Genomic DNA, 26,986 nt, shown 5'->3' on the forward strand with positions numbered 1-26,986 from the left:
TACATAGTAGGGCCTGCCATCCAATTATATGTATTCACTAAATAATACTGTAATAAAGCGACGACGGCTTGAAGTTTAAACGATATAAATAATAAATATAACTATATATTAAAATAAGATAAATATGGACAAAACAAGGAGATAGTGGAAAGGAAAAGAAGGAAATTGATAAGGAGTGGTAAAGGATGATTGAAGGAAAGTGAGATAATAAGTAAGTAATACTTACTCCATTATTTTTACACCTTTTGTAACAATTGCAGAAAGATGTTATGTAGTAGATTTACATAACTTTCTTACAGATCTAACCTACCTATATATATATTAGTATAGATTTAATACGTAAAATTAAGAAATAGTTAGACTCAAGGGGTATATTATTACAAAAATACTAAAATTATGGTCACCCTATCTATGAAATTAGGGACATGTTCGCTGAGACAGCTTTATGGTCAAAGGAAATAATAACTCACAATGAAATATAGCTGCCAGATGTTCAAATGTACAAGAGTTTACCATAGTGAGGATCTGTTCCTTTTTGCATTCCGCCAACATCAGTCACCTCACAGGAGTTCCACGAATTATGCACACAAATAAAGGAAGTGGGCGTGACCATAACACAACATATTTTAAAATGGACCGCAAATAGATCTTATTGGCTTACTTAGGGGTAGAATCTTAGCGGCCATTTTAAGTATGTATTATCTTGTCTCTCATTGGACATTTAATGTTACACTAAGACAGTTACAGGTCTAGCTCTTGCTATTGGCCACTCATACTGTCAAGCGTAATATGTTATTAATTAAATGCTATAAAAGCCAAAACTTTAATTTTAGAAGCATACTTCTAGATCATGTTAAATCATTCTGCATCATTCCAAGTGATTCTAAGTCGTTCTAAAGCATTCTAAGGCATTCTAAGTCCTTTTACTTCGGTTTGTGTTAGTAGTTTAATCTTGTCGGATCGCGGACTTATTCCCGCTGAATAGTTCGGATTCCATCATTTTGAAGATGGACAAAATCTTATTCCTCCAAATAATTGCTAAGGGCGGAATGAATTAATTAAATATTATTTTCTCAGCCAGCAATTCTTTGCCGTCGATTCCGTCGCCTAGAGACGGGAGTCAGGGATCTTAGTTATCGCTGTTTAAATAAGAACCCGATCGGTAAATTAATTGTATGGATAATTACCGGCGCGTAATTGTGCAATAAATCCATCAAAAAGTTACGAGTGGAAGAGCCAGTGCCCAGCCGTTCCCAGACCATGGAGACTGCATAATCGACCTGGAGCCCCACTCCAGTTCTAGCCAGGAAAACTACAGTCCGCTGTGAGTCCTTTTTGTCTTCCAAACAATTTCTTATCAGGGCAATATGATTTGATAGTTTAGATTAGCTGTGGCAATTATTTGGCTCGCAGGGATTGACCTCCCCGGCATGTATTCGTATTTTTTCATTATAACAGCTGATTACTTAAGCCTAATTTTAGTTGGTTGCCTAAATATACATGCTCCACCAGAGCTTATCTTAAATTGAATTTTTATTTCTTATTTACCACCTAATTGTTATACCTCGGACACGTGAAATCAAACCTGTGGGAAAGCAAGGCAGAATATGATGAAGGGGTCAAAAGCCACGCCCGGAGATTTATCCGACGGAGCCTAAAGCCGAGGTCCACCTCAACAAAGAAAACTCTGATAAAATTTGATAAATGTATTTCTCATTAATAATGTGATCTTAGATTAACTTTTAGTAAAAAATAGGTAAAATAATGCCACAATAAATACATTTTTGAGATTATAAAACAGCGTTTGTTCGTAAGCAAAAATATTCAAAATGCTGTGTCTCGAAGCGAAACAAATTTGAATCCGAGGTAAATAATATTAAACAATGAAAAAATAAATAAAATATGTAGCTTGAAATATTTAGCGCATTCATTTTTAACTTTTAAAAGTTTATGGATGAATTGTTAGATAATAATTATTATCCGGGGGAAGGTTAACTGTTAACTTGCCATTTTATTGTAATTAGGTATTTGGCAAATCCGTTTTGCCAAAAAGAAAGCATGTCTAGCATGACAATAGTAAATATCCAAAATTCGTTTCCTCATATTTGACAGACAATTTATTTATGTTACAAACAATTTCAAATCGTAATGAGATGTATTGTAATACTCTTTTAATGTTTCATAAATATTTCTAGGAATCATTTCCAATCAAATTTCTTTTCAGTAACTGCTATAAATAAATGATGATACCGTCGAACTTGGTTATAACACTCATTTTATATTGCAAAGCCACAACAAACATGACAGTAGTAAAATAATCTTTACCTCTCAACAAAAAGGTTGTGAATATTTAATATACAGGGTGTTTGGCGCATTGTTTGCCAAATTGAATTGGCTGAAAGGAGAGGTAATTTGTTATTTCATCAGCCCCAGAAAAAAATTCTAGGCCATGTATTTTTAAATATATTTTTTTATTTTTATTAAAAATCCGAAAATTGATCGTTACAATTAAAAAAAAGTTTTGGGTATAGGCTACAAGTTTTATTTTCAATTTAATGTGCACTCTTGTACGGTTCTACGAATACAAAATTACGTGCCAGTAATGTCTAGTTTTTTTTTTTATTACTTTCAAAGTTTTTGGATGTGGTAAAAATAAACTTACAACTCAAATTTCATTTGCAATTTTAAAAAAAACTAGAAGTGATAATGATCTTCGAATTCTTTTTAAAAGTTCTGTAGTTTATCCTCTTTGCAACGGTGTGCAATATACTATTAAAACATTTTAATAACTTCACTAATTAGCTAAAATCATGTAACGGGACACATCTGTCCGATATTCGATATTAGGAGCTCGCCTTTTGGCCAATTCGATTTGGCAAACTATGCACCAAACACCCTGTATAGTCCAGTTACATTTTATTTGGTATTCCTAAAATAAAAATTCTGGATATTTTGCTTTTAAATAAATACGCGAGTCAATGAAGATGTATTAATGTTTTTTTATGAAAATATTATTTTAAATTTTGTTTAAACCAAGTTCGGCCATACGAGTGAAATTTTCAATTTTCAGAATCCACATGTTGCAGTAGAAAATGAAGAGCACACAACGAATAACCTAGATAACATGTGAGACGTTAGTTTATTATAAAATAGTTCAATTCACTTCATCACATAGCTTCAGTTGTTGGAAACGAGGACATTGCTTTTCGTTGGCGCTGAATCCTTTTGTTCCTGCTGTGGAATCTCGTCCTGCCCCCGAATCCTTATATTGTGAGTTTCTTTATACTCGTTTATTTCCGTACCCTTCTTGGTTAATTGCTCGGTGAGCGTTGCGATCACTTTGGTTAATTGGTCCCGGTTTGATGTCAGTACAGGCATCACTTCCTTGACCGTCCTCTCGCACAGCACACCCCCGATCATTCGGAAGCACTTTCTATCTTCGTTGACCAGCTTGAGAGTTTCAATCACTATCCTGGAAGAAAAAAATCGTGGAATATACATATTCAGCACAAACATAACGTTATACGCATTGCTTAATGCAATTTATATCACTTTAACTATGACGTATTAATATTAATACCATTATTCACAAAAATAACGATATATTTGCAGAAATTGTCGGCATGTGCTTTAAAACTTACTTGTGTTCATTCAAGTCCATTTCTAATTCCGAAAGTTTGTTTACTAGACTTCGTTGCTCATTGCGAAGAGACTGAAAACCAGCAAATATCTCTTCATTTGTTTTAGGTTGTTTAGTTGATTTCGAAGCCATTTCAATTTGGGTTTTCAGAGTCAAATTTCTGAACACTCCTAACCTTAGCTGTCACTGCTGCAGATTTGGTCAGGTTATTCTAAGGTTTATACAAAATCTATAGACAAAAAATATTCAAAGACAACAGAACCTGTCAGAAATACCTACCTAGAAACAAAATAATAATTATTTTTTATGTACCGAAAAAATCTTCATGCTTTATTGAATCATGAATGTGAAAAAAAAGAGAGATCTTTTTCTTAAATTTCGCTATTTAATTCATCCAATTTAATCAAATTATTTCGAAACTGCTAAAGTTTCTTGAAAACAAAATATCACCATTTTTCGTAGAGACGATTTCCGAAACAAAAAAGCGAAGCCGTAACAAATCTTATGTGGGTGCAAATCCTGAAACAGTACTTAAACTTTAAACACCAAACGCCTGAGTTTTGAGAGCGTGTTTGAAGAGAATATTAGTGTTTAATTTCATAACTATAAATAATGTTCAAAAGTGGACTCAGCAGCCTCTTATAACGGTGTTTTGAAGGTACGGGGGGTAGATTTGGCTTAGACGTGTGATGCGGATGCCTCAAACCTTGACCCATGTTGCCTTTTTCTAGCACTTATGGGCTCCCACCCTCCTGGGAGACAACTAATGACGATCTTTCATCTTTATTTGGCGGAACTAAGGGACTCGGTAATTACGTGTGAAAAAGCGAAAGTGCTGGCTAGCGATAGGATCTCCTGGAGGTGTCTGGTGATGTCCAACATGCTCCACTTAGGAGTGGATGTAAAAAAAATGTAGCTGGAATGAAGGTTTTTTTAATAAATAAATATTTTTGTTTTCATGATTTATGCAAATAAAAATATTACAATTTCGGGACCATTTTCTTTTAGACCATAAACATGTTCTAAACTGGAAAAAAATTGTGACAGTCTGTGGTTTGAACCTCGAACCTCCTTATCCAAAGTCAACACTACATACGAGATCGCAACCCTTTACTTAAATACTTTCTACTAAAGAAATATGCTTCTTCATATTCCTATTCTTTTATGTCTTAGGATGAGTTTTTACGAAAACGATATTGTGCAAATTATCCATTGTTATTATTGTTATAATTATATCAAAAAAAAAATCAAGCAAATTATATGGCTAGGTAGTGTTCTTTTGAGAGCCCATCTGTAGAAACATTTTTTTCTTTTTGAAATGACTTAGATATGTCTGACTTTAATCTATGACATCATATTTGACAATTCGGCGATTGACTTTTGTCACTTTTTATTTTTACGTATTTTCTCTAATATAAAATAAATATTTTCAAAGCTCTATCTATGAAGCCGAAATTTCAACCATATTTATAAAATGTTCAGAATTTAAAAATAAATTTATTTATCTGACATGTTACTTAATATTACTTTCTTTAATTGTTGCTAGTCGCCGAATCCAGTGGGAGTATACATTTATTCATGACTTAATATAATTTGTTTTCAATATAAACAGTATCTTAATATATATATAACTATGGCCGCCATACGCCACAGTCTTCAGAAGGAAGTGTTTGAATCCAGTGCAGAGAGACTTCTTGTTGTGTGTGAAGTTGCAAAACTATTAAAAAAGAAAAAGACTTGTTACTTATGCATTGTGAATAACCCCGATTTACCGACGTCTGTATCAGTTTGTCAAGTTAAAAAGATAGATAAAAATACCTTCAAAAAGAAACGAACTTGGTTGCTGAGTGAAATTAAGAGTATTGATGGAGGTGCTGATCCATCTGTAGGTTTACTTTCTTATAATTGTTCAATTTATAATTTGTTTTTAAAAATCTATTTTTCTAGCTTAAACTGTCAGTTCTGCGGTGGTTGACTAAATAAGAATTGCTTGATAAGTTGGAACAAGTGCAGATTGTTTGTACACGTTATATCTTTGGTATTCGCAAATTCGACCACATAACCGAATATCGCACGCAACTACACTGGCTCAGTATCAGGCATAGAAGAAACATTCACATTCTATCACTTCTTCACAATATTTTAAATAATCCCACTTCACCTGTTTATCTGAGAGAGCTCTTCCAACCTCTATCACAGCATGGGCTATCTCTTCGTTCTCATAACAAGAAAAAAGGAAAGGTTTCCAACACCCATTCACCACTCTAATTTTTTAGCTCCTCTTTCGCAATAGTAACCGCTCAATTACGGAACAATCTACCCACTAATGTCAGAGACTCCTCTTCTTTATTTACATTCAAATGTCACTTCCTGAATATTTCAGTTTTTCCTTTCTCCTCCATCTTTCCTTCGCTCTTTACCCCCTCCTCTCTTCATAGTACAGTATAGATATTTAGTCATTTTTTAAATATATATATGTTTATCAATATTTTGTTTTATAGTAAAAATGTTATTGTATTTCTCAAATTGAACGGTTTGGGTAGGTAGGAAGAAATTGCTTTAAGGCAATACACCCTTATGCATATGTACGTAAGCTGTGTATGTATATAAAGTGTTTAAATAAATAATATTGGGGCATAATGTTGGGCATCACTGAGCATTTGGGCATCAGTCAAGTGTCATCATTTTAGAGGGCTCGGGGCGTGTCTATGTGTATTAATAAGTGGATATTTTTAATGTAATATGTGTAAAAGAGCCTTATTAAGTTTCTTTTTTTAGATAATTTTAAAAGCACCATTTGTTGTATTTCTTGCAGTCTTTAACATTAGATATCACAGCCGAGAAGTTATACAGATGGGTTGCACTAAGCGAACATGACAGACAGCATTTTGTCACAGCCTTACATCAAATGGTTGTCCACAGCAAAGCCAAAATTGAGTTTTCACAATTTCCTGAGAAATGGCTCGGATCCCAATCTCTGCAAAGTCCTGACAGCCCACTCATCATGCCCAGTAAATATTACATTTAATATTTATTTATACAAAATTTATTTATTTTTATTTATTTATTATCATTATATTACATACACAAAATTATAATTTTAAAGTTGCTTTGACTGCCTAACTAGGGTTATTTACCCCGACAAAAAAATATAAAAAACAGTAATCAATATATAGGAACAGTTATAAAGATAGAGGTCAAAGTGAAAAACAAAGCGAAAAATGGAGTAAAAACATGGTAAAAAATGTAGTGAAAACATAGTAAAAATGTAGTAAAAACATAGTAAAAATGTAGTAAAAACATGTAGTAAAAACAAATGATCAATATGTGATCTAACCATCTGAAAGAATAGAACACTACATCACTCTATCCCTTCGTATGGGCTTAGCTTCCTTTATATTAATTTATACATCTCATGTACAAACCTCGATTGACAAGAAACTTGAAAGTTTTGACATGTCCGCCTTACAGTTGCGAGTGGTGATTTTTTTAATAAGTAAACTACAAAAAATGATCAGTAATTTGTACCTACATATAAGTACATAATATATAAGTAGTAGGCTGTTTTTTCTGTGGTTCTGTGATAATCAACTCAAACAACAATTATTATTATCTTCGCAATATAAGTAGCTTTATTTTACACTATTTTAATACAGCACTTGTATAAAAGTTTATACCACAATGAGCAGATATTTCCATCATGATTGAAATGTCAACACTGAACACTGGCCGATTCCTTTTAATATGAATAATGCTAAAATTGGCTATTTCGAACGCCACATGTCCTGTGTGATACACGATATGAAAACATTATCCTATCAAAGAAAAATAGTCCTTCAGAAATAATGTCTGTTTTTCAGCCTATAAGGCCATAATCTTTAAGCATAATACAGGAAAGATGGAATATCCCTAACAGATGTTCACATTGTTATTTAAAGTAGTTATTATGCCCATTGGTCTTAGACTTTTTCATCTAAGTAAAATTTCTGTTTTCAGACCAGACTATGGATTCGGAGCCAGGGTATGAGTACCAGGCTTTGTCCGGAGACTTGGATGACGTAAAGCACCTAATGTCCTTGTTAGGAAACTGTGACTTGGCTATTTCCAATGCAGAGCAGTTCATGGCGCAATTAGGAGATAAATTGTCCATTTTGGATGGGGTAATGATAGTTTTGTCTGTATATCAGCAAATAAATAACACAGTTCTGCATGTCGAATAGAGCCAGCATCTTGGATTAACAGTTTTAACTTGCTAGCTATTAGGCAAAAATCCTGAAAAACAAAATCAAGTGATGAGTGGTCCACTTCGTAGTGTAGCGGTTGGTGTGTAAACCTGCCATGCTTGAGATTCTGGGTTCGATTCCTAACAGGATCAATGTGAAATATTGTTTTTGAGGGTGATTTTGCCCCGTAGTATTTAATTGTCCCTGGACGGAGCGTGAAGCTGAAGCGATCAAGATATGCTGCATTTAGTGAACCATGCCATGCACCACTGGGATATGGAAATTATGATGATAATTAATATTTTTATAATCGTGCTCTGTTTATATTTGTTATTATTATTATTTTGAATCTTGAAATAGGGCACACATATATACATTTTTGAAAGAGGATTATGGAAGTCTAAGCATTTACATGTCTTATTTTATTTTATTTATTTAGAATACAAACAGATGTACAGGTTAAATAATTATAAATAAAAACTATAACAAATGTATACACAGTAGGGCCTCCCATCCAAAAATATGTATTCACTAAATTATACTACAATAAAGCGACGACGGTTTAAACTATATAAAGAATAGATATACCAAGAAATATGGACAAAATAAGGAGATAGTGGGAAGGAAAAAAAGAAAATTGATAAGAAGTGGTGAAGGATAATTGAAGAAAAATAGGAGTGGCAAAATGCATTTGATTTGACCTGCCATTGGCTGGTTTAAGTACCAACAACAGGTCATAAGCCCTGTAAATGCCTAGACTTCCATAACACCTTTTTAAAATGTTTTACCACTCTATTTCAATAAACTTAGAAGTTATAACTCCCTAGGGAGTGAAATCTAGCTAGTATCCAAACATTTGGACATACTGAAAACATTGTTTACATAAATAATATTCATAATTAAGCATGTGTACTGTTGTAGGAAAATATCGAAAGTATGCTGGCTTCCGAGGCACAAGTACAATCCCTCATGAACAAATTAGAAGAAGCCATTTCTCATGCTGAAACTGTTGAATCCAGATTAGACAGGTAATTTAGTTGAATGTAGAAATATAACAGTCGATGTAGCAACCTCTGGTGACAACTGTCATCAAGCTAATGTACTACAGACGCCTATTTCAGCCTTAATCACCTTAAACATTCAAAAACTGACCGAACGAACACAAAAATTTAATTATAATAATATTTTATTCCAGTTCGATTGGACGGTTAGTGTAATACCCAATCAACCATACGTAAAATAGTGTGATTAAGAAGAGCATTCTTCTCATAAAAATTAAACAAATGAAAATTTGTACAACCAACTAATTTTGATACAAAAAAAAGCAGTATTTAAAGATAATAGAACTAAAAAGTAATGTAGAATAATCTTTAGTTCTTCTTGGTCATCCACAAATCTTCTGATCATCCATTATCCCATAAACATTCAGCTTTCCACTCTATGTTACGTCGTCTTATTTCAATACCGCTAAATAAAAATAATTTTGACTTAGAATTAAACACCACAAAAAACATTGCTTTCAATAACGGCTATGAATCAGATTTAATTGATAATATTTTTAATAAAAAAAACTTAAAATCAACCATACAAATAAATAATTATGTTGTTCTCAAAAGTCTTTTAATAATTTTTTTTTTTTTTTACAACATTATTTTAGGTACGTGTATTTTGTACATACACACACAAATCTGGATTTCTCCCAAGGGGGAGTAGGTATATATATATATATTTTATTTTTTTTCTCATTTAATAACATATATACAAAAATCAAAAAAATGTTACTTGTGTCGATATTCGCTAATAAGCGGAATGGGGAATGTTGTAAAACGTAAAGTGGCCACTTAACCCAGCCAATGACAGGTCATAAGCCCTGTAAACGCTCGAATATCCATAATCCTGAATTTGAAAAAATTCTACCTCATCTCTGTAGGGATATTGATAAAAAAATCTTTTAATAATAATGATAATTGGCAAAGAATAGCACTGACCCCCATCTCTAAGAATAAGAATAACATAAATAGCAACGTGAGTGATTCTAAGTTAATAAGATAAATAAAGTAACTTTATTTTTAACCGATTATTTTTTATTTTTTCTACTAACCAGTTTTAAAGCTATAAAAGCTTCTTTATCAAGGTGTACTTAGCTAATGAATTAATTCCTATTTTATCCTATCAATATTGTGCTTCATATGGAACTAATAAATCAAGTCTCTTTGTCTTATTAGGTTAGGAAGCAGAATTTGAGATTTGATTTAAACAACTTGGAAATCTTAGAAATAAAAAAAGCGATTCATAATAAGAAAAAATAATAAATAACCAAAAAAACAATATTTACTTAAGTCCACTCCTGTTTAGTTTTGAGTGTATCCATCTCAAATTACGCTTCCCATCCTTATAAGATAAAGAGACTTGATTTATTAGTTCCATATGAAGCACAATATTGTTAGAATAAAATAGGATAAAATTGATTTGTTAAGTATACCTTGATAAAGAAGCTTATATAGCTATGAAACCGGTGGGTAGAAAAAAAAGTGGTTAAAAACAAAGTTGTTTTATTTAATTTATAATTCTAAGTTAGTTTAAGTCCTGATGATGAGGAAGTAACCTCTTAACCAGTCGACGTATAACTCTATAGTTAAAGTGGTTTATACAAATTTATAAATAAATAAGTGTAGGTACCACAAAATTGAAAATGTTTTTGATATTATAAATATAGGATAATGTAAATGAAAACATATGTCACTTGCCTTAATTATAAATATTTCAGGTATGATGAGATGCTCTGCCACATACGAGATACGATGGACAAGATGGAAGAAAAGAACGGAATGATAGAAACAGCCAATAGAAATAGTCAGCGGTTATTGCACCAATTAGAAAGTATTATTGTGAGTTGTATAATATAATCTTATTTTATTTTTATGCCTATAACTTACTTCAATGGTTACAATTTTCTTATGAAAAATCAAACACTGATTTGAGTCTACTAATTTCATTTATTTTATTTTTTAAATAACATAAAATAGGAGGAAAATTGCTTTGCCTTATTAGGGTATTTTTATAATAATAATAATAATTTGTTAGGTCATGCTTGGCATGTACATAAATTATAATTATGGATTCAACCAATTGGCATCTACCACATATATTTTGAATGGAAGAAAAAAAATAATTAAGAAAATAATATTTGAAAAAAAAAAATCTTCAAGTAACATCATCATCCCCTTTCCGCACCTAATGGTGCATAGGGCACTGCATTGGTACACCAATCTCAACGTATCTTGATCATTTTTGTTACATTATTTTAATTTTTTAAACTTTTTATGTACTTTTAACTGTATATTGTGAGAGCCCTCTGGCCGTTAATGAAATAAATATGAATCGGATTGTAGTACCGCGGCTAGTGTTGCGGACTCACGGATCAGAGGTCCGAGGTTCGAACCCCACTCTACTCCAACTTGATTTCCATTTCCTAATAGTGAGTTATTTACAACTCATTGAAAATGGCCACCAAAATTGAATTAGTTGAGTAAATTATAAGAAGGCTAATATTTATTTTTATTTAAATATAATAATTACGGGATGGCTAATATTTATTTTTATTTAAAAATAAATCTTCAAGGATGATAAATTAGCGATCTTCATGTTCGTGAAGCAAGCATTCTTTCATTTATAAAAAAACAATAAAATTGATTGAAAAGTTTTACCTTACAGTTTTTTTGTTGGATTAATCTAAAATAAACAAATTCATGTATACCCTTCTACGTGGGCACAATTCAATTGTTGGCAATCTTTTTCTCGATCAATTGCTTTGTACAAACTACCAACTTTTATCAATAATATGTAAAATTTGAAACTAATGATCTTTTAAATTGAAGGTCTGGTTAGATGTAACAGGAGCGTCCATGGATATAGTTCTAACTACAGCGGAGGGAAGAGAGGCAGCCCTGAATGCTGGAAACATTCTTCGTAATGCTCTGACCACGCCACAACCGCCATTTGTTCAGAGGTTTGTATATTGTGCAACCCATCGTAACTTATTTTAATATTTTTTTGTTATTAGTTGTAAAGTTTTTGTGGCAGTTCAATTGAAATTAAGGGGATGTAAGATGATGGTACAAAATTTCCAATAACTAGTGATGATTTTACTATTGTTTTGTTAGAAAATAATTTTATTTTGAGCACTGTAACTTTAAAAAATAAAGTAATTTTTTATCATTCAATTTCAAGAGACCATCTTATGGTTTTATTTTTTTATTTATTTATTCATATAAAGATACATATTACAAAAACAATAATAACGTATCCCTAACTCTATGAGGCCATGAGCCCTGTGTTGAGTTGGAATACGACATAATATCTATCCAAAGAAAATTGCTTCGGACTCTTACATTCGAGATGGTTTGAGTGACACCTTACATATATACAATTGTAAGTTAAAACATTTCCATTTAATTAGTTTATCCAACCAGCGTAAATTATCAGACATACTTTACCTTCATAAAATAATTCATTCATCCGTAGACGCACCAAACTTAGCTTAATTATTTTTTCTGCACCAAGTAGAAGAACACAACATCACGAAACATTTTTTTGCCAATCTTTAAATCAAATATTGGTTACCACTCACCCCTACCAAGAATTCAACGAACGTTAAATCATTTATTCCAAGTGGATGGATGGTTGGATTGTTAACAATTTATTTTTTAATGGTTGGTCATTAAAAAATAAATTGTTAACGGTCATTATGGATTAATTTGTGCTTGTTGCCAACTTGACTATATTGCTATACTACGTATAAATACCTAGTCTTCTGTATTGGAAACTTGTGGGTTTTATGCCTGTTTTCCCGATCATGCAGGAAAAAAAAACAATAGAAAGTGGTAGCATACATATTTATTACATAAAAATAAATTTTAATAAAAATCTGAACAACACGCTCAATAGTAATATATAAATCTATGCTGTCTCACAGCAGCCTCCAGTAATGGTCTCTTCTCTTCCCTAAGACAAAATCCAAACTTGTACACTTCTCCCGAAAATGGCTTTCGTTTAGAACATTTAACACTCTTAGGGACACAAATTAATATATTATTATTTATGTTAGATCACATTTGTTATTTATATCCCGATTTCTTATTTCAATTGTAGACACAGATTATATTTTATATTATCATGCCCTTATCTGCACCTAATAATGTGCCGTCCACTTTACTAGGAGGCGGGCATATCTCCGCTCGATTTCCTCATTTGAGAATTTTTTTTATGGTAGCTATCAAGTCGAAAACACTCATCCAGAGTTCCGATTCTATATAAAATCCTAATTTAATTTTTTTTATTTCAAACTTCAGTCACAACATCACACACTTTATTCCTTATCCTTCCAGATTGGCTTCCTCCCAAGAGCAACTCCGTAAAGTTAATAAATACAAAGAGAAGTTCTCCCAGGCCCTCACTCGGCACCTGAACAACCTGCTCATCCACTTGGGGAACGACGCCAGCCAGGAGTACCCGATGCTGGGAGCCGACGGGCTGTCCCTCCCCTCCCGGGAACACATCCACAAGGAGCTGATGGACTACGCTCCCCTCATGCACTGGACCAAACAAATGGACCCCAAGGCGTACAGTGCACTTACAAAGGTAATCGATCACACTTATTAAACGTCTTATCAATCCAGTATTTATCACAATATTTGAGTTTGTCCAAATATTTGCAGACAAAAGACTGGATTTCACCCCCTCGGGAGTCATTAAGATTAACAAATTACAACAGGGATGGAGAATACCTTAGAAATACCTAGACTTCCATACTCCCTTTTCTAAGGTATTCTCTATCCCTGTTCTAATTTGTTAACCAGTATTTATCAATAAACATTATTAGAACATTTAAGTTTGTTATTAAAAATTCTTAGATATAAATGCCTTTTATTACTAAAGTAAATTAAAGCAAAGCCTCTTTCTTACATTCCTCAATTTTATGTTTTTTCGCTTTTTATGCCGAAATGTTCGGGTCTCATTTTTCTCCATACATATTCAAATATTACCCCCAATTAAGTTTTTTTACATTTATTATCTACCCTGGTTTTATGTTGAAAAATTTTCGCAATTCATTGAATGTGTCAAAAGAAGCCAACATAAGGTCGACATAAATATGCGCGCGCCGTCGCATGTGCCCTAACTGAAAAATAAAAGCAGGTTAACAGACTAATAAAGGGTAAATTATCGTCTCAAACTAAATTCAAAGTAGGTGCAGTGTAATTTACCTTTTTGTTTAAGTGTCTAATTTGCATTGAATTTTGATACATTTTTCTCCCGTGAAAAATGTAAAAAGGGTGTATTACTGTATTATTAGGACATACTTAAAATATGATTAAAAATCCTAAAATATTTCTCCTCAGGTTTACACATCCTCGTTGAGTAAATTGTATGACAGAGATATTAAACAGTTCTTCGAGCACGCTCGGCAACTTGTAGGTGGTTCAATCAGTGGGAACAAGGACAAGAAAAATATAAAAGAAGATGCTTCTAATCATTCTTCCGCTTCCCACTCATTCGACGCTATTCTTGAAACTGTAAGTAGTATACTGAATTAAAATTTGAGCAAATGTGCCATACTATTGAAGCAATAAAAATATTGGTTATGTTTTGATGTTTTGAATATTTTTTCTACAGGTGCTAACACAGTTGGAGCCGGTGTGCTTAAATGAGCAGCAGTTCTGTGTAGCTTTCTTCCAACTTGACGGGCCTAAGGTAATTTATAATACATCATATTCAGTAGAGCCTAAAACGGCTTCCATATGTGGAGAGACTCGAAACTCTCGGTCTCACGACGCTGCAGGAATGGCGAAAAGGGGGTACCCTGATAGAGACATACAAGATACTCAACAGTCACTATAGCTGCCCAAATTTGGATCCCACGTTCAAGCTTAAACATGATGCTCTCTTCGAGGCCACTGTCTCAGGCTGGAGAAAACGAAATTCAATCTCAATCCACGGAAGTATTTCCTGAGCAATAGGGTTGTTGATGGTTGGAATAAGCTGCCACAAGAGCTGATCTCAATGTGTAGTCTTAATGAGTTCAAAAATGGACTAGATTTGTTTCGGAAAAGTTAAAGTGCGCCAACAGCTAACTTTCGTTAAAATAGATTTAAGCATATCAGCTTTCAGCTGCTCGCTTAAAATGAATATATTAATAATATTGTGGAGAGAATTACAAGTAACTTCAAAATCATCATTTTTGTGTTAACTACTTAAAATATATTTTTATAACCTTTTTAGTCTTGCATTAAAATAATAATAATATGAAGTTTATATTTGAGCACTAACTTTGTGGTTATTCATTATAATAAAATTATAATATGATTAACAAATTACAACAGGAATGAAGAATACCTTGAATAAGGGAATATGGAAGTCAAGGCATTTACAGGGCTTATGACCTGTCATTGACTGGTTACACAGTGTGTAAAGTGGCCACTTAAACCAGCCAATGACAGGTCATAAGCCCTGTAAATGCCTTTATTTTAGGTTGTCGAGCAGAATCATTTATTAATAATTATTATTATGTGTCAATTGAATTGATATCTAATTGGTTACATTTTAGAGTGGTCAGCAGTCCATGGACGGGTCTTTCACGGGTGATACATCGGCCGTGTCTCCTTCCAGCGAGGAGTTGAGCGGGCGGGACCTGTCCCCGGAGCTGGCCAGCAGGTCGCGCCAGGAGAAGATCTTCAGCGAGGACGTGCGGAAGGTCATGGCCGAGCTGTTCCCCTGTCTGGAGCAGGAGTTGCCCGGCTTCATCGCGCACTTGGTTAAAGTGGACACTTAGTGAGTGCACGATAACAATTACATCAGATTATTTTATATATTCTTCTAGATTTATAGAAAACATAAAAAAAAGAACGGTTTTTACAAAGCGTGTAAACAAATTTAAGTCCACTTTTTTTGTTTATAAATTTGTATAAAAAAGTTTTGTTAACATACTCGTATGATAAAAAAATACACAGAATTTGTATATGTATTTTTAAAAATCTTTATTTATTTCTCAATAGGAATTTTGTCTCCTTTAAAGTAATCACCGTCAGATATAATACACTTATGCTAGTGTTTTTTCCAATCCTCGAAATATTTCTGGAACGCATTTTTTGGCATGGCCTCCAGGTTCATCAGTGATTCGGTCTTTATGACAGTTGTCAGCAAAAGTGACAGTTGTCAGCAAAAGTGACGACATAACTTTGTAGTGACATCTAAGAAGTGATTCACACGAAAAATCATTCGTATCTGGCAGGTTAATTTATTTTTTTAATACAATGCTTTAAATCAACATAAATATATAAAATCAGCTTTAAAACAACAACAAAAAACCAAAATAAACCTAATTATTAACGATGTTCTATCAAGGTTACATCATTTTGCAAAAACGTTAGAGATGGAACAAATTGATCAATGTAAATTGATTGAATAAAAAAATTATTCATTTGATGTTGTTCATCAATAAACAGATAAAATTTATTTGATCGGTAAATGATCAGTGATCAGTAATTTCTCATCACTATTGACATTAATTTGGCAGCTGTCATTTTAATCAAGTTAAATTTTAAGGACTATAGTTTGTTTTTCAAAAACCAACGACACATCCGAAATTGACAAAAATTAACAGATAAATTATTGTAAACATGCGTACTAATTCAAGAAAAAAAATACACTCTTACAATTACGTATTTCAATTAAAATATTCCTTGTATTTTTTTTTTGAACTTCGTAAGTCAGCCGGTTTCAGATTTGTTGTTGGATAAAAATAATATGGCCACCAAAATGTTGGAGAATAAAATAAAATAGATTGTCTCAAATGTTCCTTTCAATTCAGTGGCTGTATGCAGACGCTGGTAGTGGTGGGAACGCACGTCCTGGCGGCCAGGGACGCCGGAAGCCTGCTGTCCGTGTCCCTGGGGAGCTGCCTGGTGCAGGCCAAGCGCGCGTGTGACGCAGCCCTGCGCAGGAGACTGACTGCACTGGCGGAGCCCTGTAAGGCGGTGATCAAGAGGCACAAGTGCGCCGTGCTGCCCTTTGTGGAGTCTCTAGAGGTGTCAATATAATTATTATTTCAGTCAGAGGCCGTTCTGGGCCATTTGTCATATTTGTTGCAAACGAATAATGCAAAAGGTCAATTTTTTGTATGATCTTCCAGTACAAAATTTATCCGCTTATTCAAGGCTAATTCTAGTAATCACAGTAATTTAACCCCCATAAGCTAAAACTGTAAGAACGGATAGTCTAATAAACACTAAAACAAAAAGTTTTAAACTTGAATACAATATTTCGAAAGATATGTTGACCCTTTTTACTTATTACCCCATGTTGCGTGTTCAATGCAGCTAGAGATAAATAATATTTAATATCAGATAATTATCTCTATTGGTATTGTTACAATATTTGCCTCAATTTATTGGACTTGGACGTTTTTAGCACATAAAGATATCGTAGTATGCTATCGAAACTGGCATTACTCATTTTTTAGCATTTTGGGAGTTGGACGCTTTCTTCATAACTACGTCCAATTGTAATTCAGAAATATTTTTATCTGCTGACAAAATTTAAATGATTCCAAAAATGTTTTTATAAATGCCAATTAACTAAATTATTTTGAAATTAATTTGGTTATTAGTTTCCCTTAACCCATTCAGCCTGAGTGTTCATTAAAATATATACTAAATTTTAGATTTATTTACTCGCACACCTACTGCAGTAAAAAAGATGGCAGTTTATTTTTAATTACTGGAATCCCTAAGTAGGTCTCTATTTTTTTCTGCTTATGTTTCTGCTGAAAACTTCATTTTTTAGTTTCACAACTAGCTTCTAGCTGGTTTATTTGACAAACTAATTTCTGTTGTCTTAAATTACATTTAAGGTATGTTTTTAAATATATTTCACTAAAATTAAACTAATTCAATTGAATAAGTATATTATACTGTACGATGATAACACATGTTTCATGAATTTTGTCGAATAAATATCAGTTTAAGATATTTTTTACACATCATAATTCACTTTGCTCTTTTTTTAATAATCTTTTCACTTCTCTGTCATTGTGATTGAGTACACGGTCTTATTAATGAACTGGATGATTGATGCCTTTTGTAGGAGTTCTGTAAAACATCGGAGAGTATATTCAGCAAGTCCAACAGGAGGGCCGACCTGGACAAGTGGTATGTGCAGCTTGTGTCGGCCATCATCCTCGCCATACAGCGCCAGGATCACCCGCGCACCCCTCACCAGGTCATCAAGATGGGTGAGTTGCAGGCACATGGCCTTATACAGGATTAAGAACAATGACGAGGTTCAGTGCTACGAATAAATTCAAGCATTTGATTGTATGGCCAAGTTTCTTAACTCTTAAAAGACTGTGCTGAATAATCCCTTTGCAGCCGGTGGTGTAACACAATGTGACCACAAGCATAAGTCGAGATATTTTGAAATGTAAGCTAAAATACCAAATTATCTACAATGGTATGTGTTAAAAATGATCTTTATTCAAAGATGTTACATAAAAAATATAAAATTAAAGCATATTTATGCAAAATAAAGTTAGTAATTGTGTTCATTCCTTTTAAAATCCCGCCAGCAAGCGCTGCCGCCCGCGTCTGGTTGTCGACTGAATTCCGAATTACACTTACGACTGAATTTAGCGGAAATAGATCAACCGGGAGACTAGAAAGTATGCTATGCTAATACAACTCTTATTTGAATGCAAAAAAGAATATCAAATTTTTATTGCAAATAAATACTAGATTTTATTAGAATAAATAAAAACGCTGTTAAAACATATTCTTAGAATAATATTGAAATAAAACCTAAAAAAATAGCAAAAAAAACTTGTAAGAAATAAAATAATAGTACGTAATACGTGATATAATCAAATCATAATTAAACATACACAAAAATGACAACGTAAACACGTTTTTTAAAACTAGTTACGAAGAAATTTTTTGAACACTTTAAATGAAATAATTTTCACACTTCCTTGGGTACACTTCCACTTATTTGTTTGACCAATTAGCGCTTTCATCCTCTAATGGACATCTTCAGACTGGCGAATATTATACAATGTAAGGATGATTTATAGAAATCAAAATTGGAAGTGTACCAAGTATTTTTGATTAATAACTTATATGTAAATGTATGTAAATATTACATCATTACAATGAAATTCCATCAAGAATTGTCAAAAAATAGTTTAAATCAGATAAATTGTGAATAAATTGTAGAAACATTTCGGGAACACGGTGTGTTAAATACAGCGTCAGCTCAGTATACTACAAAAAACTTCACGCGACTGATGTGTTCTCTGTCCCACAAGTGGTATAATTCTGTATCGTGCTCTTTCGGTATTGTTTTCTCGGTCACTCAAGCTCCGCCCCTAACGAATAGTGTCTTTGTCGGTCTTCTGATATGCTATATTCTCGTGCTCTTTCTTATAAAATTTAATAAACCACTTATAATATTGGCATCTCTTTCGTTTGTTTTAATTTATTTTACAAAATGAAGAAATTGTTTTTTATAGAAAAAGCCCGTGCATTTTTTATAAAAATGTTTCCTTATTTTGGTGTAAAAAAGTCCATATAAGGATTACAAAAAATATGAGTTGGTTATTTAAAAAAATAAGAGAGTTATTAAATGTTTTTTACCTGAGGTAGACATCCGTTACCGCATAGCCACACATGAGTTAAAAATGTATGAAATAATAAAAAAATACTACGTTACAAGTTCTAAAGAATCAACCACTAGTAATAGTATTGTGATAGATTTCCAGTTTACAGCAAGCCAACTCACCAATCAGCAGAACTCAAATAGATAGACAATTAACAAATATAAAATATGAGAAGCTCTAGAATGGTTATTAAAAAAACCATCAGAGAGGTGGGTTATTGCAGAAATATTATCAGATTGTTGTTCGGGCGTTCAAGCTATAACTGATACTCGGTCGGTAAAGCCATTAATTGTAGATATTCAGAGTAAAATTAAGCATCTAAAAATAAGAGGGATGAACATTCAAATATGCTGGATAAGAGGACATGCTGGTATCGTAGGAAATGAGAGAGCGGATGAACGAGCAAGAGCCACAACTTGTAAAAGAACGGCACCTTTCTTCTCAGAATTTCCCCTTAGCTTTGCTAAACGTTGTATAAAACAAAATACGCAGCAGCGTTAGGAGGATCATTACCGCGCTTCTTCTACAGGTAAAATCACTAAAATGTTTTTCCCAACGCTGGCTGATGCAGCAAACTTCCGCCGTCATCACCAAAGTACTTTCGAAACGACCCAAATTTTTACCGGACACGGAGTTAGGAGAAGTTACCTATATAGGTTTAAATTAAGGAATGATGACTATTGTCCATGCGATGATATTTCTTTACAGAGTATTGAACATCTGTTATTTCAGTGCCCATTTTTGTTTACAACGCCATAATCTTGAAGCAGAATGCAGGAAAGATGGAATATCCTTAACAGATATCCACACTGTAGTTAAAAGTAGTTATCACGCGCCATTGTTCTTGAACTTTGCAACAATGGTGATTGGACTCATAAAAGTAATAAACCAAAATCAGTGATCGAACATCCCATTTCCAAGACAAACAAAACGATTTTTTCCGAGTACCTTAGCCTTGTACATGACACCTAGGGCTACTAAATACAGGGGTCCAAATATATATAAAAAAACAAAAACAAAAAATCTAATATAATAAAACCACTTAACTTCCTCTTTAAATTACTTAATATTGTCTAGCGGGCGAAAGCTGTGCTCAGTAGGGATGCTGACAAAAAAATCTCATCTTTAATAGGTACCTAAGGTAAAACCTCTATATAGGGGTAATAACGAAAATAAAAAACAATTTTTCTCATAAGAAATAACTGAAATTCAATTAAAATCTGTTCCTAAAACAGGCACAAAAATATTGTATAACTCTTGTGCGTGGCTGTGATGTCACATGTCTACATACTTATGTGTTTATTTATTTAATAAACGCCCAGAGGGCTCTTACAATATACAGTTAAAAGTACATGTAAGATAAAATAAATAAACTCTAAAAGTGAAGATGAATAAAGAAACACATTAAATTGGGGAGAATTGGGGGATGGCCATTCGATGGATAGGATAGCTAATTTGATAGCAGCAGGAGTGGAGTGGAGCAAGTCCAACAGCTCAGCATAATTATTAGCAGTTCTGTGGATGCTCACTAGGGGAGGTGAGAATGGTGGATGAAGTTTGTCCTATTGTACCCACACTGGAACATGTGTTGGAGTCTGGTGGTCCTTGTGGGTACACGAAAGTTTATCAGAGACAGTAATTTTGGGCAATCTATTATGGTGCATATCACTTTGTGCAATAGAGTGAGGTCAGCAATTGTCCTTCTGGTGGAGAGCGATGGTAACCTCAACTCAGACATCAAAGTTTGGCAGCAAATTTCATTTATAGGTTTACCCTTTTTGAACTGCATGCAGCATAAAAACTTCCGCTGAACTCTTTCCAAGTTAAAAGAGTTGCAGTTGTACAAAAGGCTCCAGACTGATGATGCATATTTCAATTGTGATCTGACCAGAGCACAATACAGAGATTTCATAGATACAAGACTTGATATATCTCTCTTTTTTTTTAAATGATGAAGTTGTATTTTTTGTAATCTCCAAATGAACATTTTCTCACCAGATATGGAAAGTAAAATTTGTATAACTATGCAGTATCTGAATACTAACAATATTTATCCTTGCTATACGAAGAATGAATACAGCAATAAATATTTATAAGAGAGAGCACAAAGATAGAACTCATAACATGGAAGACAGAGGCGCTGTTCTGTGGCTGATGTTTGTGTAAAAGTGATGCAATCGTGTAACTGACCTCTGATCAATTTTTTCTTACAGAAAACTTCCACCACCTCTACGCGCTGCTCTGCCAGCTGAAGATCCCGGCTCTGGACGGCCTGAGGAAAGAAGCTAAAGCCAAATACAACGAAGCGCAGAGGGCTTATGTTACTCTGTATTTTGGGAGACCTCTCGAGAAGCTAAACGTAGGATATACCATTTTGAAATTCCTCATAGAATTAAACTAGAATGCTCTAATGTGTTAAGGCAGATAGCCTCAAGTTTAAAATAGTCATTTTACGATAAACGCATATATATTTTTGTTTTGTTTTCTGCTGTTTTTTTCGTAATTTAAATAAGTTTTCTAATAAAAAGTAGGTTTCAAAGGCAAGAAATGAATTCATAGATATGATTTGATCATGTTATTGACATAAAACTACAGTAAGTTTCGTTTTTGCACGGGTTCGGTACGCAGTTAATAGCAGCAACTTAAATTGATGCTCTTTGGCAAAACAAATATCAAAATATTATCATGTTGCGGCTTTTTGGCTAGTGAATATCTCAATAAAGGAAAGAGATAGAGCAAAATGAGTGATGGAATACGATAGAGGCCACTTATAGAATTGCATCGAGTTCTGTTACGCTAAATGGCCTCAACTTATGTTGCGGCTATTTGCCTTTTCACATTAGTGCTGACATTACTATATCAGGGCTTCCTCGTATTACAATGGGAAGTTATCTTATATTAAAACATTTAAGTTTGTAAGTGAAAATTCTTGATGGAGGTTCGTTGTAAGTTATTATAGAAACAAAAGACGAGTGATACTTTAATTCACAAATTTGGAATATCCAGTGACCGGTTTCATTGCTTTCGCGACATCTTCGAGACTGGTATCTTTATTAAGGAGTTCAATGTATTTATACAAAACAGAGGTAAGGATAGATAATTCAAAATTATTTGAAAGTAAATTAAATAAAGTTATTTTTATCTCAAGAATCATTAACAAAATTTTTTCGGGTTAACTAATGAGTTGATATAATGCTATTTTAATGAGTTTAAGTATTTTATTTTTGGTGCCCCATTCTTCGTGAGTGTGATTTTTGTCAATTATAACAAAGGGTAAAAAGTCATTAGTAAAAATATATTACAATGGGTAAAGTAATGGAGAATGTTATCTGTTCATTATTTAATTAAACTTACCTCTGTTTTGTATGAATACATTGAACTCCTTAATAATAATAATATCCTGTTCATATCAAGCGCCTTGAATCAGTTCAACATCGTTTTATAAGAAAAATTGCATGGAAGATGGGATTGGAAAGAGGAGACTATTCATATTCTGATATGGAGAGGTTTTTAAGCATATCAAGTCTTGAAAAACGCAGATGCATTGCAGATATAATCTGCATGTATAAAATTATGAACTGTCTCATTGATGCCCCTGAAATTTTGCAAAAGATTCTTTTTAACGTTCCCACCCGTAGACTAAGAAATAATGAAATGCTTTTCCTCGGTCACTACAGGACCAATTATGGTGCACAGTCGCCTTTGCCCAGAATGATCAGGCGGGTGAACGATCATCAAGATCTTGATTATTATGGTGTAAGGATGTCTTTCTTTACAAATCAGCTAAAGAATCTGTATAGTTAGCCTATGCTTTTTACTTAATCTAAAAAATCTATCATCTGTCTTTGCTGCTTATTTCTGTTCCTTATATTTTTTTATTCCTTTGTAAAAATTTCTTTTAATTGTAATGTTTATAATGGACTTTGTCCGTAAATAAATAAATAAATAAATAAATAAATAAAGATACCAATCTCGAAGATGTTGCGAAAGCGATGAAACCGGTCACTGGATATTCCAAATTTGTGGATTAAAGTATCATTCGTCTTTTATTTCCATAATAAATTATCTTATATTGGCTATAAATTCTTATCAATTTTTTTTTTTGCTAAAATATGTTCCGTTTCATTTGAATGATTCTCTTTTTCAGCTCTTCTTTGAAGGTGTGGAGAGTAGAGTCAGTCAAGGAGTAAACAAGTCGGAAATATCGTATCAGATGGCCTTCAGTAAGCAGGAACTCAGGAAAGTTATAGCGCTCTACCCGCACAGGGAAGTAAAGAAGGGCTTGGATAGTTTATACAAGAAAGTGGAGAAGCACTTGTGTGAAGAAGAAAATCTCTTGCAGGTTATATTAATATATATTTTTTTATTATAAAATTTTACGTAAGAAATACATGTTTACGCAAAAAGTACAAAATAAAAAAATTAACAAAATACCACACCCAAAACAAGGCAACCTCTTGCGCTTGGTGTGGGGTATTTAAATATGTTTTTATTACTTTGCCGATAGGTTTCCATATAAATTGATTAAAATTGATAATCGCAAAGTTACGAACATCCACATTTCCTCAACTCTTCCATGTGTTGACTTTTGTGAAGTAAAAGAGCTGAAACCTTTATCATGTGGGTGAGATTCATCCCGCTGAACTAAATCACCTACTAGGCAACACTTGAAAACAATTTTCCAATTTAAATTTTCCCCTGTAAATGACTTCCATATTCCCTTCTCAAAAATGTTTTCCTTCTCTGTTGAAATAAATTTAAATATGAATGACTCCCTAGGGAGGAAATCCAGCCAGTCTGCAAGCATTTGGACATACTCAAACATTGTTGAATTAACTACCTGGTAAAAGAAGAAGTATAAAAATCAGAAAATTGTTTTCAAGAGTTGCCTAGTAGGTGATTTGGTTCAGCCGGATAAAGTGATAAAGGTTTCAGCTCTTTTACTTTACAAAAGTCAACAGATGGAAGAGTTGAGGAAATGTGGATGTTCAAACATGGGCAGAATGGTGAATGTTACACAGTGTGTAAAGTGGCCACCTAAACCAGCCAATGACAGGTCATAAGCCCTGTAAATGCTTAGACTTCCATATTCCCTTCTCAAAAATGATTTCCCACTCTGTTCAAATAAATTTAATTATATGATTAATATATAACCACTTACTGACTTTTTGATCCTCCCGAAGATGCCTTTTGTTTAGTTTCATTCATAGTTTGAATAACTTAATATGTTCATCCCTCTTTCAACGCTCTCTGCGCCGCAAAAGGAAAATTTATCTGCATCTTTTAAATCTTTATTATATTGTAGGTGGTATGGAGAGCAATGCAGGAAGAATTTATAACGCAGTACAAATATCTGGAGGAACATATCCAACAGTGTTACCCGGGTTCCATGATCGCCCTGGACTTCACAATAAAAGATATTCTAGAGACATTCTCCGAAATAGCACGATCGCACTAGACTGATCTATACGTAGTAGTATTTTTATTTACCCAATTAGGTACAAATTGTGTATAAATAATTATTTTTAGTAACCTTATTCCATTGATTGCTTTATTGACTGTAATTTTAGAGTTCTAGCCATCTAAGTGGCAGTTGCACCAAAAAAATTAAGGTTGAATGATTGTTGCATCTTTGTTAAAATAGACAAAATAGGTTACATGAAAAAAGTAAGATAAAACAACCCGTTATAATGCAACTACGTATTTATTTAGTATAAAACCACTAAATTAAAAATTATTCACTATCATCATTTAAAAAACTTCCTTTCCAGCAGGGTAGTTTCAGACTGGAATAAATTGCCAAGCCTAGTTATCCATTTCACTTCGGTCAACCGTTTCAAAAACCATTTGGATGTTTTTTGAAAAAAGAAGAATGCAGACAAAAAGCAGTAGACGAGATTTAGGCGCATCAGCAAAGGCTGCCTGCCTTTGACAAATAATAGTAATAATCATCAGTGGCGCTACAGCCCGTTGCAGGCCCCGGTCTCCTCCAGAATATGTCTCCATTTCTCCCTGCGCCCTGCGGCTCTTCTCCAGTTCGTCAGGCCAGTTGCTTTCATGTCACTTTCCATATCACCCAGTCATCTTAATTTTAGTCTGCCTTCCAGAGTGGTATTAAGAATTGTATTCCATTTAAATTAATTTACCATAACAGTTTTAATTTAGTAATCTTACGCAAATTAAATATGTTGGAATATGAGTGTCAATGTTTTAAGACATATTTTAACAAAAATGCAACAGTTAACCATAATCTTTTTTCAACTTAGATAAATTTAACTACCAGTTTATTTATTTAGTGTAAAATAACTATAATAAATTCAATATGCCAACCATTTCAGAACACAACTTACTATGAAAAATTAGAAATTCAAAAGGCTGTTAATAATTATTATCTTATAATTAGTAGTACACTTCGAAACACAAAAAAAGAACCATAATGTGATTATAAAAATAAATAACGAAACTCTAAAAGATCTAGAACTTGTGACCTACCTAGGACTTACCATGGACAGACAATTAAAATGGACGAAACACATAGACGGATTCACCAAAGTAATGTTATTATTACATTCAATTTCAATTCAATTTTTTTTTTTTACCCGCTAAGCCTCTATTTTGAGGCTTTTCAGCAGGTGGGATAAAGGGGATATGGAAGGAGGTAATGAAAAATACACCACAACACCCAGACCAATTGAGAAAAAAGTCTTTCTTGGATTTTTTCCAACTGGCGGGAATCGAACCCGCGACGCCAGTTTCACAGTTGGCCGTCTAACCAACTTCACCACGGCGCCTGTCAATTAGTTTATTTAAATATAACATATACATTACAAACATACATTCAATACGTACACATTATAAAAAAGAAAAAAAATACATGAAAGAGATTCATGTCAAAGTAGTAGGAGAATCCTGCTCCGGAAAACCCCTTCGGATACATAGAACAGATTAATATCCAGAGTGATGTTGTTCAGCATAGCGGTAGCTCTTCCAACAGACATAACCTGTCTTAGGTAATTATCAGGAACATACAAACCAATGCTCATCATAATCTCAGGATTATCGACAATACCGCTCAACAATCGATAAAAATGTGTAGTCAAATACACATTCCTTCTAGTCTCTAAACTGCATAGCCTCTTCTACAAAATTAAAGACCTCATAACAAAAATGGAAAAAATCATGATGTGCCAGAAGCTTATGTTGAAAGCAAATTGAGCTACGTGATCGCCTTCTAAGAAACCGGTAACTAGCAGACATAACAAGGATACAAAGACAACAAAATACAAAACTTATGCTAACATACAACTTACCCTACCTGACCCCTATGACTGAACTGTATGAAAAAACACACCAATTTGACATAAAAGACAATGACATAACAAAACTACCATGTTAAAAAAAACAAAGACAAAAGTA

The 26,986-nt window shown here is 33.3% G+C and overlaps 2 protein-coding genes across 2 annotated transcripts; one reads left to right on the forward strand and one right to left on the reverse strand.

Annotated features, from left to right (window-relative positions):
- Positions 1-1,691: 1,691 nt before the first annotated feature.
- On the reverse strand, positions 1,692-3,833 carry Pfdn2 (prefoldin 2). Its single transcript, XM_088235130.1, has 2 exons — positions 3,642-3,833; positions 1,692-3,472 (listed from the first exon to the last, which is right to left on the reverse strand). Exons 1-2 carry the CDS (start codon positions 3,770-3,772, stop codon positions 3,178-3,180), a joined length of 426 nt encoding a protein of 141 aa, XP_088091256.1. The 5' UTR covers positions 3,773-3,833; the 3' UTR covers positions 1,692-3,177.
- A 1,154-nt stretch (positions 3,834-4,987) lies between these two features.
- Positions 4,988-26,747, forward strand: Sec3 (exocyst complex component Sec3). Its single transcript, XM_088235133.1, has 15 exons — positions 4,988-5,525; positions 6,456-6,651; positions 7,637-7,800; positions 8,785-8,891; positions 10,631-10,751; positions 11,742-11,872; positions 13,251-13,503; positions 14,262-14,435; positions 14,536-14,613; positions 15,467-15,690; positions 16,730-16,946; positions 18,004-18,151; positions 21,784-21,929; positions 23,718-23,912; positions 24,876-26,747. Exons 1-15 carry the CDS (start codon positions 5,274-5,276, stop codon positions 25,026-25,028), a joined length of 2,559 nt encoding a protein of 852 aa, XP_088091259.1. The 5' UTR covers positions 4,988-5,273; the 3' UTR covers positions 25,029-26,747.
- Positions 26,748-26,986: the final 239 nt, after the last annotated feature.

The sequence above is a fragment of the Micrasema longulum genome, unplaced genomic scaffold (genome assembly GCF_059751315.1).
Source record: "Micrasema longulum isolate JH-2025_06_02 unplaced genomic scaffold, ASM5975131v1 h1tg001338l, whole genome shotgun sequence".
In the NCBI taxonomy this organism is placed as follows: Eukaryota; Metazoa; Arthropoda; class Insecta; order Trichoptera; family Brachycentridae; genus Micrasema; species Micrasema longulum.

Coding starts and splice junctions, on each gene's coding strand:
- Pfdn2 (XM_088235130.1), bottom strand. CDS start 3,772: ATGGCTTCGAAATCAACTAAACAACCTAAAACAAATGAAGAGATATTT. Junction 3,473..3,641: donor ATGGACTTGAATGAACACAA/GTAAGTTTTAAA, acceptor TTTTTCTTCCAG/GATAGTGATTGAAACTCTCA.
- Sec3 (XM_088235133.1), top strand. CDS start 5,274: ATGGCCGCCATACGCCACAGTCTTCAGAAGGAAGTGTTTGAATCCAGT. Junction 7,801..8,784: donor AATTGTCCATTTTGGATGGG/GTAATGATAGTT, acceptor GTACTGTTGTAG/GAAAATATCGAAAGTATGCT. Junction 10,752..11,741: donor ACCAATTAGAAAGTATTATT/GTGAGTTGTATA, acceptor TTTAAATTGAAG/GTCTGGTTAGATGTAACAGG.